Source organism: Palaemon carinicauda, chromosome 30 (assembly GCF_036898095.1).
Source record: "Palaemon carinicauda isolate YSFRI2023 chromosome 30, ASM3689809v2, whole genome shotgun sequence".
Lineage (NCBI taxonomy): Eukaryota > Metazoa > Arthropoda > Malacostraca > Decapoda > Palaemonidae > Palaemon > Palaemon carinicauda.
The window spans coordinates 33,292,156-33,313,106 of NC_090754.1; the positions used below are offsets into that span (position 1 = coordinate 33,292,156).

At 36.4% G+C, this 20,951-nt stretch overlaps 1 protein-coding gene across 1 annotated transcript in view; it reads right to left on the reverse strand.

The window, feature by feature from the left end:
* The window catches only part of LOC137622978 (probable E3 ubiquitin-protein ligase HERC1), a 111,202-nt gene that overhangs the window by 49,297 nt on the left and 40,954 nt on the right, over positions 1 to 20,951 (reverse strand). Inside the window, exons 11-17 of the mRNA XM_068353588.1 lie at positions 19,266 to 19,390; positions 19,004 to 19,149; positions 17,787 to 17,967; positions 14,620 to 14,748; positions 13,557 to 13,670; positions 2,662 to 2,829; positions 295 to 486 (exon numbers count right to left, since the gene is read on the reverse strand). Of these exons, the coding sequence (XP_068209689.1) occupies positions 295 to 486; positions 2,662 to 2,829; positions 13,557 to 13,670; positions 14,620 to 14,748; positions 17,787 to 17,967; positions 19,004 to 19,149; positions 19,266 to 19,390 (1,055 nt within the window). The remainder of the gene's footprint in view (positions 1 to 294; positions 487 to 2,661; positions 2,830 to 13,556; positions 13,671 to 14,619; positions 14,749 to 17,786; positions 17,968 to 19,003; positions 19,150 to 19,265; positions 19,391 to 20,951) is intronic.

Here is a 20,951-nt window from a genome sequence, read left to right on the forward strand (position 1 = left end):
TGCTAACATAAATGAAAGAACATATGATAAATATTGGTCTTTCCTGATGCAATTTAGAAACAAATCAAATTGTCTTCAGCATATCTAAATTTGACAGTTCACTCCATTATCAGAGAAATTCATATTTTAGAATATACTTATCTGATCAAGATTGATGCAAAATAAATGATTAATGAGCACTTAATTTTCCCCTCATGAAATTAATATAAAGTACCTTTCAAATACAGAAAATATAGGCAATATAAAATGTTCTTAAAATTATATTTACAATGTAAAACAAATTATCTGTAGTACCTTGTAAGGTTGAGATAACTGTTGGAGTATGTAAATCATCCGAGTTACCCTGCCCCAGCCGACCATAACTACCTTCTCCACATGCCAGAATGGAACCGTTGGCAGTAACTATAAAAGTACAATTTTGTCCACATACAACTTGCTGGGCACAGCCAAGAGTTTCAGTTAAAACAGGAACTTGGCTGCTGCGTCCTGAATAGAGAGCAAGGTAAAAATATATAATTGAAAAACTTTTGTGTGGAAATATAATTGCAATGAATAAACATAACTACAATTAATGAGTGTAACCTGATTTTACCCTCTCAAAATGTAAATAATATGCAGTCACTATCCAAATAACAAATTATTTATAATAAGACATAGAAAAAATTGGGATCTCATTGCAAGATATAAAAGAAATGTTTCTTTATTTCAAGGAACAATTTTTAATATAAAACCTTCATTAAATATCTATTCATAGCAGCCTCTAGCTGATAGGATAAATCCAAAGGGCTAAAAGATTGGTTCACTGATTATGCAAAATGTCTTTAATTCAATTGTTTAGATAAACTGGAGTATTATTTTGAATCTCTCCTCAACACATCTGAATTAATGGAAATTCAAATGACCAATGACTCTCTCGTTAGTTATGAGCTTGATCTTTTCTCTATCACAAGAATATCTGTCTTTCCTACAAATGACATTTCAGTAACTCAAACAGAGAAGTCTTCAATGACATTCAAATGTCTCAATGAAAGAAGTCTTTGGGCCGTCTCATGACATAAAGATGGGTTACCTCTTCCCACTTCACATCCTGGAAATCCATCATCCTTGGATTGTTCAGTTCAATGATTTTTACTTTCCCTCATCTTATACTTATAATTTATAACCATTTTCATTCTTCTACATTTTCTTCAAAATTTAGCTAGACTCTCTCCTTTTTAATTTTTCATCTTCTCCAGACTAGGTACAATAGCTGGGCTTTCCATGATAAAAATTCCATCATATATCTGTAGGTCCCTTTCTGTATATTAAATATGACAAATATGGATAGACTCATTTTTAGAAAAATCTTGAAGAGTAGAATACAGAAAAATATTATAAAAAATATTTCTACTCTTTCAATGAAAAAAAGTATCATTTAAATAACAACACATGAAAGCTCTTCATCCACTTGGGCTGCCTCACAACACAAAACAGGTAACCTCTTCCCACTTTACACTGTAGAAATCAATCATCCTTGGATTGCACAGTTCAGTGACTTTTCCTTTCCCTCTACTGCTAGACTTTGGAACCCTCTTAATACATATGATTTTTCCCTTATTAATATAACCTTCCATTCTTTAACAGGCATATCATGCACTTCTTTCAGGATCTAACTAGACTATATTCAATCTTATTGATGGTCTACAAAAGAATAAAAAAGTTATCAACTTTACTGACATTATTGCTTTGTCCTACATATGCTGCTTTAATATTCTATTATCAGTTTCTCCCAACTCTATTATACAAAGAACTCTAATTGCTTACTCTACTAATAAATATGCATAAATAGAAACTTTAAGAAAATATAGGATTAAAATTACGGTCAATGAAAAGTTGCATATCTTCTTTACAATTCTTACAAGTGCATTTTTTATTTTCTTAAAAATCAATGCTGAAAATACCTAAGTCGGACATACTAGTTGGTCATTCTTCATATTCACTAAAAATCTCAGAAGTTAGTTGAATTTCATTATAAAAATATCTGAAGGACCTCTAAATAAATTGGCAATAATTCCACTTAAAATCAAATATAAAACAAGATGTTTTGGCGAGAAACTATGTCCCTCTTGGTGAGCAATTTCTATTTGGCTTTTGACAAGACATTGACTTGACCTCTAAATGCACATTAGATTGATTGGTGGAGTGTGCTTTCAAAATATGGACTCTCCATCTTGTAGAATTAGGAAATTCTGGGTTATATAAAAGTTTGACCTTAGTAAAACAGACAGTTATACAGAGTCAGAAATATGGACAGTTGCAAGATTATTCTTATGAGATTATTTTGACTATAAAGCTGGAAGGGAGTATTGCATTGTGGCATTTACAGAAGAGTACTGCAGGCAGTGCTAAAATATCACTGAAGCAATTCCTTTGTTCCCAGCTGTTTTCTTCATATTTCTCATATTCCTCTGCTCCTCATGTTCTTTTACCACCAAGATGCCAACTTCTGCAACTTACCCTGCTCTGATTATCACCTTTCAATTAAGAATAAATATTTTTGGCCAATCCTAAGATACAGTGACTAAGTGGTTTCATTAAATTACTTTGTAGATATCAATAAGACCTTATGCAAAATAAACATGGGTAGATAACTCTACAACAATAATCTGAAGGTGTTCTTACCTGTCTCAGCTAGCTGACCATGTCGTCCACTGCCCCACATATAGACTTGACATCTGCCTCCAACCTGCCAGTCACCAGGATGTTGAGTGGCCCATGCCATAACAGCCATATCCTGTTCTACATCCCATTTGTCATTTTCTGAAGCCGAATTCAGGGGTTCACTGTCATCTGGAATTTTTTTTATACAAATAAACAGAGGCACCAAGAAAATTAATGTTAATAATTAAATTTCTTATTTCTATATCACCTGATGTTCATATTGCGTCTCCTCCACAAGCTCAGTTTAATCTACCTTTATCCATAAAATTTTAAAATCTTCCCATTGTCTTCCCTTCAAAAAACATGTCTTTAATAAAGGAAGGACCATTCTAGCGGTAAGTGGCAAGTGGTAACTCAAGTGCCAGTCTCTTTATCTCCTCAGTTTCAAAGTCGAAATTATCCCCATCCTCTTGACAGCATGACGTAGTGAGGAGGGGGACGGGCATGTATATGAACATCAGGAGTGTAAAGGAAAAAGAAATTTTATCATTATAATTCTGTTAATTTTATGAACCTCCCCTGATGTTCATATTGCTGACTCCATCACCTTACTGGAGATGGGATGCCAGTGAAGGAAAGAGATAGAATAAACTTAATCAAAAGCAGACTGTAGTTTGTCTAAATGACAATTCTTGATATAAATAACAACTTTGATACCAAATCAATTATTAAATCAAAACCACACATATAAGTATTCCGATTATCAAAATATCAAGAAATGATGTGGAAAAATACATAGGAAAAATGCAAATCATTTCTAGATTTATTACTTATTTTAATTTTCATTGTTTAGGTTGCATTTGTATTTTTTGTAGAGTTTAATTTGTTTACCTTCAGTCCTTCACTCAAAACTTTTCTTTTTATTATAGAGTGATGGTGCCCTACACCCAGTGGGGAACATAGGTTAAAATTTAGCTTGTTATGCTTGGAAATTGGGCCACTAGCCAGGATTCTTGGTTTTGGTTGTATAGTGTCATTTTTCTTGCCCGAGGTCCCCAGAAAAAACAAACACAAAAGGGATTGTTGACCCAGGACACTGCAAAGACAGTAACCTCAGTGACTCTGATACTGTACTTATCTTGTACGATTGCCTTCTATTTAGTGTGGTGTACGGTAGGCTAGAACATGGCAAAAGACCCCAGAAGGCAAAAAGTCATCGTTTGCCGCTAGTTTGAGCTACGGTGCAATTTAGTGGAGAAAGGAAATGACGGTGCTCGTCAACTGAAGACGACACCATGGAGCCGTCAATTAAAGAGAAGCAAGATGTTGGAACATCAGCCGAAAAAGAAGGCCAGAGAGAATAAATAACAAGTTCAGAATAAAAAAGCCTACAGAGAATATGAAAATAATTACTTGGATATGTTCTTGGTGAAATGAATATTAATGGTTTTCAAGTCAACAGATGCTCATTGTTCTTTGGCTCGCAGCCCTGTCAAAAGCTGCATTCAGAATCATCCACATTGTTTATTCTATTATAGGATAACTGGTTATAACTGCATTTTAATAACATCCAGTACCTTGCATTTTCATATACTGTAGGTTATCCTCTTTAAATTATCCCTGATTGTGAGTACAGTGTATTATTAGTAAGGGAGTACCCAATGTATGGGCTGTTTGCTATTTTTTATTTTTTCTTATAATTTTTTAGTCTTGTCATTGTGAGGCTGAAGTGAAAATGGATATTGATGTACAACCTTTTTCTTTTCTTCATTTTTGAATAAATCTTTTTTGTTGTTAATCCTCTTTCAATACACTTACTTAAGATACTCCCCGTTCCAGCCTTAAGTCTTTTTCTTTGTAATATAATTGTTTCCTCGCCTAATAGTTGTAGTATTCAAATAACTTGAAATATAGCTGCCGCTATTTATATTGAACCTCTAGAATAATATTAAGCAACTACAGTTCTAGCTGGGTCCCATTGCCCAGTTTAAAATCAAGCGGTGGCGCCCAGTGCCCAATTCATTCTTGATTGTTTACCTTTTACCCAGATATCTGGGTATTCCCTCGTTTCTTTTTGTATAGTCAAACGTTGGAGTTTGGTCGACCTTCGGACACTAGGCAGTCTGCGTGCTAAATCTGGCCACAGAGTCCCCAAACCACTATAACAATACAATGTATTTTGTGGGTCTGTATCGGTTGTTATGAGTACTATGTAGCATAAGTTTGATTCTACGCTAGTTTTATTTAATTTTTGATAATAGATCGATATTTATCTAAAAAAAAGTACATTAGTAAGACAAATATTTTCTTAGAAATAATATATTTTCTTTTACATTATGAAAATGAAAGACTTTAGCTTGGTAAGTTAGTACAGTATCTTATTTAATTGCTTGTAAAAAAAAAAAAGAAAAGAGTTATACTTATTTCGCAAATCTTTCTTTGCCAAGTTCACGTCACATCTTGTGACGTCATATTTCTGAAAGAAGGCGCGCTGGCCAACCGAATGATTTCCTTTCAGCCTGTTCCCGAGTAATCTCATCGGAACACTGAGTAACGATATCAAGTGTTTTAGTGTTCTGTATCAGTGAAGTAGTTATGAGAATAGCACTACTTACCTTAAATTTAAGAAAAGAAGTATGATGGCGTCACATTTCTGGTGGAGGGTGAATGGCAAATCAAGTGATTTCCTTTCGATGCGTTACTAATATTCCCATAATCGAAACATTGAATAATCATAAAAAGAATTTCTAATAATGTCCTAAGAAATATGAAGATTAAACAGTGAATTTAAAAGAGAAAAAAAAGAGAGAGAGAGAGAGAGAGAGAGAGAGAGAGAGAGAGAGAGAGAGAGAGAGAGAGAGAGAGAGAGAGAGAGAGAGATATTCCTATGATAATTAATAATAAACAAACTGTATGGAACCTATGATATCCTACAACATATTGGTGCTGTTGTAATATTTATTATGAAGATATCTTGGAAAAGGAAATTATATAGACGACGCTGTACGCATAATCGCAATACGGTAGTGTGACCTTGATATCAGCTGATGCTTACTATAATAAAACAAAAGTAATTGTTGATTATTGAAATAATCATGAAATTGAAAAACAGAATACAAATGCCTTAATAAACCACAATTAAACACAATTATGCCAAATGAAATATGAAGGCTTAATAATGAAAAAAAATTAAATACTGTATGAAGCTTTAAAAGGAACTAGGTGTACGCATGCATACACACACATCCACACAGAAAGAGAGAGAACATATTTGAATGATAACTAAGAATAAAGTATGAAAACTATGATAGCCTATAACATATTGATGCTGATGAAATATTGATCATGAAGATATTTAGAGTAGATTACGAAATTATATACAGTAAACAATACTCATTCTCTCAATATGGTAGGGTAGCAGGACCTTCTGATCAGCTGATCTCAACCAACAGTAAACAAAATAAGTTGGTATTTGTTGATAATTAAAATGCTTCAGAAATAGAAAAAATGGATTAAAAAATGTTTTAATAGAGCATATGATATCTTATGAAACAAGAAAATGAAATGATGATATACAGGAAGAAAATATTGATACAATAGGTCGTCCCAAGTGTCAGGTGAAGAACTGATGTCTGACACAATGGCATTAATGTTGCTCCTTTCCAAGATCGCAATAAGCTAACCATGTCCTACATAGGCGGTCTAACCTGCAGCTGAGGAACCGTACATTGGAGACTCCGTGCAAGGATAGACAACTCCCATAAAGAGGAAATCCCTTTCCCATCAAAACCTAGGCTCAAAGCTAAGCGAAAGATTTTGACTGTTGAGACAGAGAGGAGACTCTTCCACGAAGATTCGAAGGGACTCCGCTATCATTGCGGGAGTTTGGCAAGAGGTTCTGTGCAATCCAGTTTTAGGATTCACTACAGGAGCCGAAGGAGTACCGCTGGCTGGACGAGTCATGTTGGCTGGACGAGTCATGGTTGAAGAAATGATACGTATTCTTAACTCATAGGAGAGGTATGACAGTCCCTCAGAGGTAAACCTAACTCGCAGACAAGAAAGGTGTTTTCCCTAAAGACAAATGACCAAAGCTTCGGACTTTGCATTCCCTCTGGTAGCTAGGCTAACTCAGGTTGAGAGAGAGCATCATTGTCAGCAAGCTGATGAACAAGACAAAGGTCAAGCTCTGGGTTGGCTGTATCTAGCCTTCCCGGAGAAGAACCTTGAGCAAGGAGGATCGAAGTTCCTTTAAACAAATCCCGAGGGAGCCTGGTCCAAAGGTAACACAATGACAAAGTGTAAAGAGGAGAGGATTCCTCGAATCTATGTTTGCTATAGATGCTAAACATAAGCATGAGCTGACTCAATCCCCTAGAAAATTTAGGGATGAAGAAGAATAACCCTGAGGAGTCCTGTCTTATGAGACTGTTGACCCATGCAGGCATCAGGGGCAAGGAAGGGATCACAAGGAATCGGAAACTGAAACCATGTAAACAATCCAACAAATTCTCTAACTCGTGGAGAGAAATACAAGAAAATAATCCCAAAGTATTATGTTTCTTGAGTCTCCTTCTGAATCCCAAGGGAAGGCAGCAGGAGCAAGTGATTGGAAGACCTCCATTGCGGCTATTGCTGTACAGACATATCTTCTACCTTCCCGGTGAGGTCTGGTGGCATATGGGCGCAAACTATCTACGCAACTATTGTAGATCTTGTGATGCAAGTATCTGAAGATATTGACTTGCAAGGTAACTCTATACCAAAACAAGAGAACCAAAAGAGGTTAGAGACAGGGAGCAGAGGAAGCGACTGATCACTAACGCCTACGGCATATCAGCCTACTAGCAATAGTAGTAGTGGTCCGATGAACATTGTGTCGAACATTCATGAATGTTAACGAGAACTGGTGAGCCGATGAAGAAGCTTGTGCATCCGCATGTCCTTTAAACATCTGCATGACCTCTTGTTACCGTTTCAAGAGCTGATGCTCATAGGAAGAAGTTCTAATTAGATGTATTATTATTATTATTATTATTACTATCCAAGCTACAACCCTAGTTGGAAAAGCAAGATGCTATAAGCCCAGGGGCTCCAACAGGGAAAAATAGCCCAGTGAGGAAAAGAAATAAGGAAATAAATAAATGAAGAGAACAAATTAACAATAAATCATTCTAAAAACAGTAACAACGTCAAAACAGACATGTCATATATAAACTATTAACAGCATCAAAAACAAATATGTCATAAATAAACTATAAAAAGACTCATGTCCGCCTGGTCAACAAAAAAGCATTTGCTCCAACTTTGAACTTTTGAAGTTCTACTGATTCAACCACCCGATTAGGAAGATCATTCCACAACTTCGTAACAGCTGGGATAAAACTTCTAGAGTACTGCGTAGTATTGAGTCTCGTGATGGAGAAGGCCTGGCTATTAGAATTAACTGCCTGCCTAGTATTACGAACAGGATAGAATTGTCCAGGGAGATCTGAATGTAAAGGATGGTCAGAGTTATGAAAAATCTTATGCAACATGCATAATGAACTAATTGAACGACGGTGCCAGAGATTAATATCTAGATCAGGAATAAGAAATTTAATAGACCGTAAGTTTCTGTCCAACAAATTAAGATGAGAATCAGCAGCTGAAGACCAGACAGGAGAACAATACTCAAAACAAGGTAGAATGAAAGAATTAAAACACTTCTTCAGAATAGATTGATCACCGAAAATCTTGAAAGACTTTCTCAATAAGCCTATTTTTTGTGCAATTGAAGAAGACACAGACCTTATATGTTTCTCAAAAGTAAATTTACTGTCGAGAATCACACCTAAAATTTTGAAAGAGTCATACATATTTAAAGAAACATTATCAATACTGAGATCCGGATGTTGAGGAGCCACCGTCCTTGACCTACTTACAATCATACTTTGAGTTTTGTTAGGATTCAACTTCATACCCCATAATTTGCACCATGCACTAATTCTAGCTAAATCTCTATTAAGGGATTCACCAACCCTAGATCTACATTCAGGGGATGGAATTGATGCAAAGAGAGTAGCATCATCTGCATATGCAACAAGCTTGTTTTCTAGGCCAAACCACATGTCATGTGTATATAGTATGAAAAGTAATGGGCCTAGAACACTACCCTGTGGAACACCGGATATCACATTCCTATAATCACTATGGTGCCCATCAACAACAACTCTTTGAGATCTATTACTTAAAAAATCAATAATAATGCTAAGAAACAACCCACCCACTCCCAACTGTTTCAGTTTGAAAACAAGGGCCTCATGATTAACACGGTCAAAGGCAGCACTAAAATCAAGGCCAATCATACGAACTTCCCGACCACAATCAAGGGATTTCTGTACAGCATTGGAGATTGTAAGAAGGGCATCACATGCTCCAAGGCCTTTACGAAAACCAAATTGCAAACTAGGGAATAGATGATTACCTTCAGCAAACCTATTAAGACGTTTTGCCAGAAGACGTTCAAAAACTTTAGATAATATGGGAGTTATGGAAATTGGGCGGTAATCAGTGGGACTTGAGCTACCACAAACACATTTACATAGAGGAGTAACATTACCAATTCTCCAACTAGTGCTAAAAGCTCCTCTTCTTGCTAACTTGCGCAAAATAACAGATAACTTTGGAGCTAAGAAATCTGCTGTCTTTATAAAAAACAAAGGAAAAATACCATTTGGGTCTACACCTCCATAAGCATCAAGGTCCATCAACAGAGCTTTAATCTCACGAGATCGAAAAGCTAAACTAGTTAGTTTAGCCTCAGGAAAACAGGAATGAGGAAGTTCAAGTTTTTCATTACTCTGTTTACTGTCAAAAACATCAGCCAAAAGGGTTGCCTTTTCCTTTGGACAGTGAGTGACTGAGCCATCTGGTTTAAGTAAAGGAGGAACTGTTGCATCTACACCAAAGAGTGCAGATTTAAGGGTAGACCACCATTTATGTTCCTGCGTTGTACCAGAAAGTGTTTCTTTTATGGTTAAATTGTACTCCTTTTCAGTTGAGGCATAAACTCTCTGAGCAAAAGCTCGAAGCTGAGTATAGTTGTTCCAGGTCAAATCTGATCTGTTCCCCTTCCAAAGATGATAGGCCTCCTGTTTCTCCAAATAAGCACGTCTACAATCATCATTGAACCACGGTTTGTCCTTCACTCGGTACCTTAGCACACGAGAAGGGATACGCCTATCAATTATGTTGACTAGATTCTCATTCAAAGGGACAACAGGATCTACACTATTATATAATTGTGACCAATTCAAGCACAAAAGATCATGTAAAATCCCATTCCAGTCTGCTTGGGATTTCATATAAATTTTACAAGAATATGATATATCAGGGACAGGCTGCTCAGTCTTCACTAATAATGAAATCAAGGCATGATCAGATGTCCCGACTGGAGAACCAACCTTACTAGTTATAACGCCAGGGGAGTCAGTGTATACGAGGTCCAAGCAATTACCAGACCTGTGAGTAGCTCCATTTATGATTTGCTCACAGCCTGATTCAGAGGCAAAGTCTAAAGCTCTTAAGCCATGGCTATCGGTAGGAGAGATAGAACTTAACCACTCCCTATGGTGAGCATTAAAATCACCAACAAAGACAAAAGAAGCCTTTCTATCATCTTCTTGTATCTTAGCCATAATGGTAAGAAGACAATCGAAGATAGAATCATCTATGTCTGGATTCCGGTAGATCGAACACAAATAAAAGTTGTTATGCCTGCCACAAACTTTTATTACCTGAATCTCATGACATCCACATTGATAGCAGGACTTATGAGAAGCAGGGTACTCAGTCCTAATATACACCGCCATTCCCCTGGCCCTAGGGATGGCATCACGTTTCAACATTATTGGCTTCTTAAAACCAGTTATAAGGAGCTCAGATGAGTGCCTCATATTAGAAACCAAAGTTTCTGAGCACAAAAGAATATCATACTGTCTGGACGCAACTGTAAGGTCCTGGATATTTGCATGAAGACCACGAATATTGCAATACAGAAGACGACATTGACGAAATCTAGGACGTACTGGTCCCGGATTTCGCTCAATGTCTCCAGACAGCATAAGAATTAATAGAAATAAAAAAGAGACAGCATACTTAAAAACTAGATTAACAAGAATTATAACAAAAACAATACGTACAGAATTATAAACAAAGTGATTGATGATACCCATAGACTATAGTAAAAAGTCGGAAAAACTGGTCAACATGGAGGAGCCGATACACCATGCAAGGCTAAATACCCTCCAGGATAGCCACTTCAACTGAAGGGAGGACAGTAAGGATGGTTTTGAGAAGAAAAATAATCAGAAAAAGGAAAAGACAACCTCTTGATAAACCACCAGGCATCCATGGCCCTTCTATTAAGCCTGCCCAACACACCATTTCAAAAAAAACAAGAGGAAGAAAAAAAAATAAGATAGAATAGTGTGCCTAAGTGTACCCTCAAGCAAGAGAACTCCAACCCAAGACAGTGGAAGACCATGGTACAGAGGCTATGGCACTACCCAAGACTAGAGAACAGTGGTTTAATTTTGGAGTGTCCTTCTCCTAGAAGAGCTGCTTACCACAGCTAAAGAGTCTCTTCTACCCTTACCAAGAGGAAAGTACACTGAACAAATTGCAGTACAGTAATTAACCCCTTGGGTGAAGATGTGTTAAGTATCTCATTGTTGTCAGATGTATGAGGAAAGACGAGAATATGTAAAGAATAGGCCAAACTATTCTGTGTAAGTGTAGGCAAAGAAATAATAAGCCGTGACCAGAGAGAGGGATCCAATGCATTACTGTCTGGCCAGTCAAAGGATCCAATACCTCTCTAGTGGTAGTATCTCAACGGGCGGCTGGTGCCCTGGCCAACCTACTACCTACTATGCTTTGGGAATCCTTTCCCACTGCACTTGTATGAAAACAACAAGTTCCGAGTGGTGAGTGAGGTATTAAGCACCAAGACTGACAAGTGTGCAGTATCCCTCCTATCATTAGCAAGTGTTGGGTTAGGTTTCATGAAGAGAGTGTGTGCTAAACACTCTCCGTCAAACAAAGTCGGTAATGATCATCCCATGAGTCAAGGCCTCCGAGACTCGTTGCTGGTTGTCGTCGATTCTACCCGCAAGCGGGGAGGTTGCTGATCATCAATTGCGGAGGGCAACTTTACCTCGGAAGGGAAAGTCGTGAGCTGGGCAGTGCTGTGACATTGAATATGCTTCAAACTTTGCACTCCCTCTGCCACCTGCCATTGCAGAACGAGGGAGTAAGTTGTCGTCAGCGAAGAGGAGCAAGACCGAAGTTAAGTCTGGGTCAGCTGCACGCGGCCTTCCCGCAGTTGATCTCGCAGGGAGCAAGCAACATCTACTTCATACAGTGAAGGAGCATCCACATGAAGAAAGACTCTGATATGGAGAAGGACTGAGCCGCTGCATTAAGGAAGTGGGGGAGCCCTCAAGCCTAAGGATTGTCCAGTGTCAAACAGGAAGAGATTGTAAGAAAAGGTTTTTCCACCCTCGAGAAGATACTGGCACTACGCCGTCTACGAAACAGCAACACTCACACCTGCAAAGAACAAACAAAACTACAAGAACAAATTAGTCAAAGGCCAGTCAAAAACAGTTGGGCAATAGAAAAAGACCAACGTCCGCTCTCCACTAAGCCAAAAGTAAAAGTGACGATAGAACACAGGTGCGTGTGTGTGAGCAGGGTAGCCAGTACTAACCACCTACCATCCGCTAACTAACGGTAGGGTAGTTACACTTCGCGAAAAGTCTTATGGTTAGTCTTCCAGCTTTGCCAAAAGAATATTCCCTAACAAAGGGCGAAAGGGTTTGTATTTAGTGTTGGAACCAAAATAGAATTATAATGATTTTTTTCTTTTTAATTGTATAGTCCCCTGATATTCATATACATGCACACACACCTCCCCACTGCATCATGGTGTAAAGGGGATAGGGATAGTTTTGTCTTTGAAACTGAGGAGGCAAATACAATGGCGCAACAGTTACCACTTACCATTAAAATACTCTTTTCCTTTAATAAGATGTGTTTACTGAAGTAAAGTAAAGGAAAAATTCTAAAATTTTAATACTCTACAGGTAAAGGTCGAATAAACAAAGCTTCAGGATAAGTAAAAATATGAACATCAGGTGCGTATAGAAATAAGAAATTTTTATTACAAATATTGTTTTGTGTACAGAACTGGATATTGTAAGAAGGGTATCATATACCTCAAAGGCCTTTGTGAATGCTTGTGAAAACTAACTTCATAATCAAAGGCAATTGAAAATTTTAAAACTTCATTAATATTCTGAATATAAAACTAGAAATTGTAGCTCGGATTGCTTTCTGTAAGGAGTGTGGATCTCTTATAACCCTGATAATACAAATCTAAATTACCTTAATTAACTATATGGGATACTGAGACACTAGCTCACACTTTCTGTATGAATTAATGATGGTTTCATGGATAGACATCCTTCTAAAAACACACAGAAGTGCCTTTCATATCTATATAACATAAAAGTGGATACACTTGAAAGAGTCGACAAATGGGAACTAAGAATTACCTTAACATGAACTGACAATGTAATCATGGACAAAGAATTAGCCAACTTTCTGCGGAGCAAAAATTTCTGATAAATTCTTTTGAAATGGAATAGAAAATCTTTAAATGAAAATAGATAAAAATTTACCTTGGTTTAAAATGAAAATAGTTACCAGTTATCCATTTGAAGATAACTAACACAAAAAAAATTTCTTTCAGTGATTCATATTTTACAATTTTATTTTGATCCCAAATGAGATAATAACTAGGAAGTTTACATATTTGGATAATACTAATATATCTAAGAGACTACATATGAAAAATCAATAAAACTAACCTGAATTTTTCAAATGGCGAACTACGAAAGATCGGGGTAGCGGAGAGCGTTTCTTCAGACTTTCAGCCGTGCTGACAGCTGTGCTGAGTGTATCTAGCCAACTCCATTCAACAACTTGAAGGGAAATGACAAATGAATAATGTCAGTTAAATGTAATTTAACCACCAGCAAGAAACATAAACTTAAAGAATTGAGCTCCAAGAATTCATTATTACAATAAGCATTATGAGTAAAATGATTTTCAAAGATAAATAACATCTTGAAAGATACAGTAAAAATTTATATACATGTGTGGGAAGCTTTTTCCCAATAACATTAATTCAACAAATAAAGTAAAGCATATGTAACCAAAAGATTCTAATATAATATGCAGTTTTTTAAGAAAAAACTGTTGTTATCATGAAAATCAAATGCATGAAGATTTGTATCCATGAAAAAGATAAAGAAACAATGAAATCATAAAAAGAGTTTTGATTGTTGAAACAATTTATATTATCCACAAATTCACAACATGATATCAGGTCGTTGTTAAGTAAAACTAAATTAAACTATAAAAATTTCTACTAGAAATATCCAAATTAGCATCCAAAGTACTGCTTTAGCTTTAGTATATTCCCAGATTAAAAAAACACATGTCTATAAATGCCTTGTATGTGGATAAACATATCTTCAAACTCTTTACTCTTACATAAACAAATGGGCAAAAAATAATTTTCAAATACCTATATAAATTCCATTTTCCATTTCTTTTTAGATGACATGAAATAGAAGTGTCAAAATATTAAAACAGAGGACATACAATTTCACAGCAATTCCTTGTTTACTTTTGACCTGGGCTTGAAAAGGGAAATGGGATTACCCATCTAAGTTGCCTTAGAGCTTCCAAAATTAATTAGCAACGAGCTTTTGATTCATGATAATTATGTAGATCAAAACTCAAAATGTATAGCCTATTTACCAACTCATTGGTATAGAAAGGAAAAAACAAAAATATAGTATACAAAATGTTTGTTCTGCTGCACTATATATCATAATAAAACAAGCAAATTTTATTTTACAATACCTGGTCCAGCATTAGCAACATGTATGGGAGCTGGCTGAGTGCACAAAACAGTATCTAATTTCAGAAGTAATGCTAATGAACAAAGCTGTTGCAAATAGCGACTGTGAACCAACTGATCTCCACTGCTCACTGAGAAGGGAAAAGAAATATGTGTTAAATAAAAAAATATATCAATGACTCTGATACTGTATATGTACAAGTTTTTTTTTACACTGAAACCTTAGGAAAACAGTAACAATATATATTCACAATCATAACCAAAAAAATATAACCCAAACATAAAATATTCTAAAAGTAATTTGCATTTTTCTAGCTAAACAAACTTGAGTTGGAATGGTGGTTAAACTTATTATCCAGGTAATTAATGTCAGATGGTGATTAGTGGGGTCAGAAGTCCCAAAAGAAATTAATTATGTTTTTTTCCCTGGAAATGTTGGTCAGCATGGTTCCATGCCAGAAGATTGGTAGAGGGTCAAAGCAGAGATCGCTTCCCCTGAGGGGATAGCAGTATGTAATACAGTATACCAGTGTATGATAATCAATGGGTTAGTATATATTCCACCATTCTCTTCCTTGTCTGTGGAGGATTGGGGGAGATACTTCTCTAGATTATAAAGAATGGTTTCACAAGTGCAGCTTACTAGCATCAAGTCAGATTCAGTGAGTACCTCAATGGCCGCTTCATTCCCAGGAGAGGGGAAAGAAAAAATGAAGGAGAAGACACAATCATTCTACTTTTTGTTACAGACTTACATCTACATGTTACAATAGACAAGATGCTTCCTGTCCTATGTGGGAGATGTCAGGATGCCTGAAAACTTTAAATCAATCAATCAATCCTATGTGGGAGCTGGGATGGCTTCCCAAATATTTGAGTAGCCATCTCAAGACCAAGAACAAAAGAGTCAAGGCACTTATGGGTATACTGTAGTATTACCGAAAGTAGAAGGGTATGAAGGTTGTTGGGCGCTTCCACATCCCCGCCTTCAACAATTGACCAACTGTGAGATTTCTCTTAAAGGCTAAGATGGATCCTATACCCCTGACTTCGTAAGCCCGGCCCGAGTCCTAGCTGGTACCCTGACCCACTCAGTAATCAGGGTGTAGGCTTTACGGATTTGTCTCATGAAGCCAGATAAGAGATCATGTTCCTCGGTACCTCTTTCTTGGATCTAGCAGTGTCAAGGAAGAGTCGCTGAAACTCAGTCCTGAGATGTTAGGTCCTCTCCCCATTAGCACCACAGAGACCTCACAGGTTACAAAAACATCTCTACTCATTGCCACCCAACATTTCTGGTAGAGAGGGAATGGAGAGAAAGTCTCGAACCTGGGGTTGTGAAATGACAAGTATTGGGTTTTGGCCATGAACTCTAGTGTAAAACTAAAGGAAACCTCCTTCCACCTCTCAGCGTAAGTGACTAAATAAGAGGGACTGTACAACTCACCTACTCTTTTCCCCAATGGTAAGGCTATCAAACAGACAGTCTTAAGAGTCAGATCTATATCTGACAACCTTCTCAAAGGCTCAAAAGGGATACGTGTAAGAGTCTTAAGAACAAGGGTCACCAAGGGTTGCCTTCTTATCTAAAGGCCACTTCGTAAGACCGGCCCGAGTCCTAGCTGGTACCCTGACCCTCTCAGTAATCAAGGTGTAGGCTTTACGGATTTGTCTCATGAAGCCAGATAAGAGATCATGTTCCTCGGTACCTCTTTCTTGGATCTAGCAGTGTCAAGGAAGAGTCGCTGAAACTCAGTCCTGAGATGTTAGGTCCTCTCCCCATTAGCACCACAGAGACCTCACAGGTTACAAAAACATCTCTACTTCATTGCCTACCAACATTTCCGGTAGAGAGGGAATGGAGAGAAAGTCTCGAACCTGGGGTTGTGAAATGACAAGTATTGGGTTTTGGCCATGAACTCTAGTGTAAAACTAAAGGAAACCTCCTTCCACCTCTCAGAGTAAGTGACTAAATAAGAGGGACTGTACAACTCGCCTACTCTTTTCCCCAATGGTAAGGCTATCAAACAGACAACCTTCTCAAAGGCTCAAAAGCGATACGTGTAAGAGTCAAGAACAAGGGTCACCAAGGGTTGCCTTCTTATCTAAAGGCCACAGCACTGTCATCAATGAGTAGGCCTTTGCAGTCCTTTTTGGTTTGGGGAACAAACAGGAAATCACCACTGGGGTCACGGACACTGGGATCACCTCATAGAAACCATTTATCAATGGTATCACCACAAGAACTCTAACACTGACGACATCAAGGTAGAGGTAGCCTTAGCTACCAAATCCCTTAACAACATTATGGAAGGCCTACCTGTCTGGCCAAAGGAAGCCCAAGCCTTCCTAAGGGCAAACTCATCATTGGCGGCCTGCGCAGCAACAGAAGTTTCCCTCCTCCGATGGGGTATGCCAAGCACTAAAGGAATTCCACACGCCTCCATAACCTGAAAAAATATCCTGACACAGATCCAAGGTTTTCTTACTCCTGCAGTATACTGCTTGGAAACCATGCCAAGGGCTTATGCACAGAGGCTACAGTAGCAGTCACCCTCAATAAGGAAAAGAAAGAGGTAGAAGACTTCTTGTGTCTTCTTGGGCATTGCCAAAACAGACAACAGAGAAGGCTTAGCTCTCTTCTTTCCCTTCTAAGCCTATGCTTGCCACTGCACTGGAGGCCAGAACTTACACTCAGCACCCAGGGATTATTTTGAACAATTGCACTCCCAACGTGACACAGTGTGTATGGAATAAGAGCCAGTTTCACCATAAACCAGATGCAGGTCCACCCCTTCCCCAGCAAGTACGTGTCTCTACGAATTTTTCAAAAGCAACGACAGCCAGCATTCCCTTTGTGAAAAAAAAGAGAACGAAAAAGATCAAAGGCTTTCATAAGGGTGCAACAGAACGTCGGTACTCGTTGCGGCCAAAGAAAAAAGTGAATAGCTTTGGACAAGCAGAGGAGTGGGGTTTAGACTAGTTGCCCACCCTCACTGCCTGTTGTTAATCACCTCTTTAATGAATTCAACAGGATTTCCAGCTCTGATGAAGTTATTTCCCTAATTTAATGGATAAAAGGTTTGTATAGACATAAAAACAAAGAATTTTGGTATGAGGCTACAACTGAGTTTACCAATTAAACACTGAAAGATATAAAGATAATCACCCAATGGCTTTTCATGATGATATTGTGATAAGAGTAATGAAGGAAGATGATTTAGCAGAGCTCGTAAACATGGGGCTTCATGTAATCCAGTCATACCCCACTGCCGTAATCGAGTGCGGCATGCAGCTACTACCCTCAACTTGTAGAATTGATCATCAGTCAGGACACAAAACAAAACATTCTGAAAAAATAGATGTTCCACAGTGAAATAGCACAGTAATTCCAGACAGAAAAACATAATAGGATTTTTGTATGTTCATAATATGAGAATACCAGATAAAATCTGAGCTGATTTATACATAAAAATAATTTTTACCAGGATATCATACACAATTATATAAGCATACTGTATTAATTCTATGAATCTCACCAGATGTTCATCTTGCTTCTTCTCTGGAAGCTCAGTTTATCAACCTTTACGCCTAAAAATGTTTAAATTAACCAATTTCTTTCTCTACAATGGACTTATGTCTCTAGTAGAGTAAAGGGACACTCTGGTATTTGATGGCTCTATGCCTTTTCAGTCTCTGTGTTGCAATGGTTTGACACACGCCATCCTCCAGATATTTAGGAGGTTTAGTGCATTTTAAGATGCTTTTCCGGGAGATCAAAATCCACATTCTATTTGTAGCTCATGTCAGGGACAGTTCAGTGATTTAAATTATTGTTGTGAGAAATTTGAAGTCCTCACTATTCCTCTCGCGGAAAAGTACTTTGATGGTTTCCAACCAAATTAAAAGATCCAAAAAAATAGGGAAACTTGCTTTTAGTTCAGATGAAATCCAGAGAGGACTAGGCTATTTGATTATAGTGGGGGTGATGATGATAATGACTTGCCAGTACATATATATATATATATATATATATATATATATATATATATATATATATATATATATATATATATATATATATATATATACTGTATATATATATATATATATATATATATATATATATATATATATATATATATATATATACACACACATATATATAGGTAGATATTATATATACTATATCTTAATTCCCGTGAAATAATCCACTGTAAAATAACTAGAATTTTTATGAGATTAAATGTATCATCTTTTAAAGCTGTCAAACTACAATGCAATTCTGCAAAACATTAAATAGTACATATTGCAGATACTGACTGACTGCCATAAAATATGGACATTGATCAATTAAAAATAGATGAGACAGAAATGCAAGCATACCTGTGAACGTGTCTGACAAACCGCTAACCCTAGAGCACCAGCCCATCTTAAGCCACAAATCCCTCCAGAGCCAACTAATGTCTGAAGTACTGATCCATCTTGAAGAGACCATACATTCACCATTCCATTGATGCTCTTTTGACATCCTGAAAAGAAGATGAAACATTTATCCTTGTTTTTAAATATTATCCTTCACATTTTCATTTTTTTATATCACCTAGAAATTTTAACGATATAAAGGTAAAAGATGTAGCTACCCTACCTGTCGCTAGCATTAGACCTGAAGGGGATATAACCAATGCAGTCACAGGACTCTGGTGACCACGAAGCTGAAGTAAACATCGAGGGCTGTGAGCTTTTGATGACTGGCACTCTTCAGCTAAAGTACTGCAATAGTAATTAAAATATTCAGAATTTTACTTATATTTTGCCTAATGAAACTTACCATAATTTCTATAAAGGATTTATAAAATTTCATTTGCAAATATGTAAACTACTTATCTATCTTATATTTAAGATTACTTTATAATATCAACGGAATACATGCTTCAAAATTATATAATTAATATAAATACTACAGTAGGTTCAGGGAATAAAACAAGTGAAATGTGAATAATTTTACTCAAAGTATTCAGGAACTGATAGTAATGATTTTCTTAAATTTCAGTTTCTTTTTTTTCTTTAGAAACTATATAATGTTCATTGTGCCAATAAATACCAATATCAAAAGCAGAAACATTGAAAACCTTTTAACCTCTGGAAGGTAACCAGGTTAATAGTAAAACTTACTGGAATTTCTTTTGCCATATGTAATTAAGTCTGTTACTACAATTTTCTAACCAGTAATGAACTAACTAAACAAACTAGTGCCTTCACCAGGTTCTGCCTACCATCTCTGTTTCTTGCTCTCTCAATGAAATAATTTTAGCAAATTACCAATTACCTCTTGTAGGTTTTCAGCCACATGGGTTTTAGCTTTCCCACCATTCTATAACCTTGAAATATTACTTTCAGGTTGTAATTGAAGAACATATCCCAGAAAAACCCACAAATCAGTTATCAATCTTACCTTATCCTTCTGAAAAACAGTGTTCTCTCTTAAAGATTACTTACTTATTTGATCTTGCCATTTTTTACAAAAAGTTTTATCAAAATCTAGAAGACAAATTGTTTCATTACCATTCCAAGATTCTCTTCCATAAACAAACACTTATGTCACTAATAAATAATCTCCCCTGTATAATAAAGAGGATGTGTCTGGTTATACAGTATATATATATATATATATATATATATATATATATATATATATATATATATATATATATATAGTATATATATATATATATATATACAGTATATATATATATAAATATATATATATATATATATATATATATATACATATATATATACACACAGATATATACATACATACATATATACATACATATATCTATATTATATATATATATATATATATATATATATATATAGAAAATGAATGAAGAGGTCCTGTAGAGAATAGGGTTCCCCTGATGTATGGGAGCAGAAAAGCAGTCCTTAAAGTAAGTAAGTGAAGTCAATCTATAAATGATGTTGCCAAATTTTGATATCTTGTCGCTCTTCGACATAATGAATCCCTTGAGAAAAGATTCTGAAAAACTGAAGACTTGCTGATTTATATACTATACTAGTGTACTCAAGTCGACAAAAACGACATAAATATTTAGATAGATGTGCGCACACACACACATTCAACCACTCCAACTTTCCTAACTGCAATCCGCTGGTTTGGCAATTTGTGAGAGAGTGTGGTAGTTACCAAGTGTACCTCTCAGGAAACCCCCTCTCACTATGCTATGACTACTTTACTCACTCCCCCCTGAGCATGACAGGGAAGATATATATATATATATAAATTTATGTATGTATGTATGTATGTATG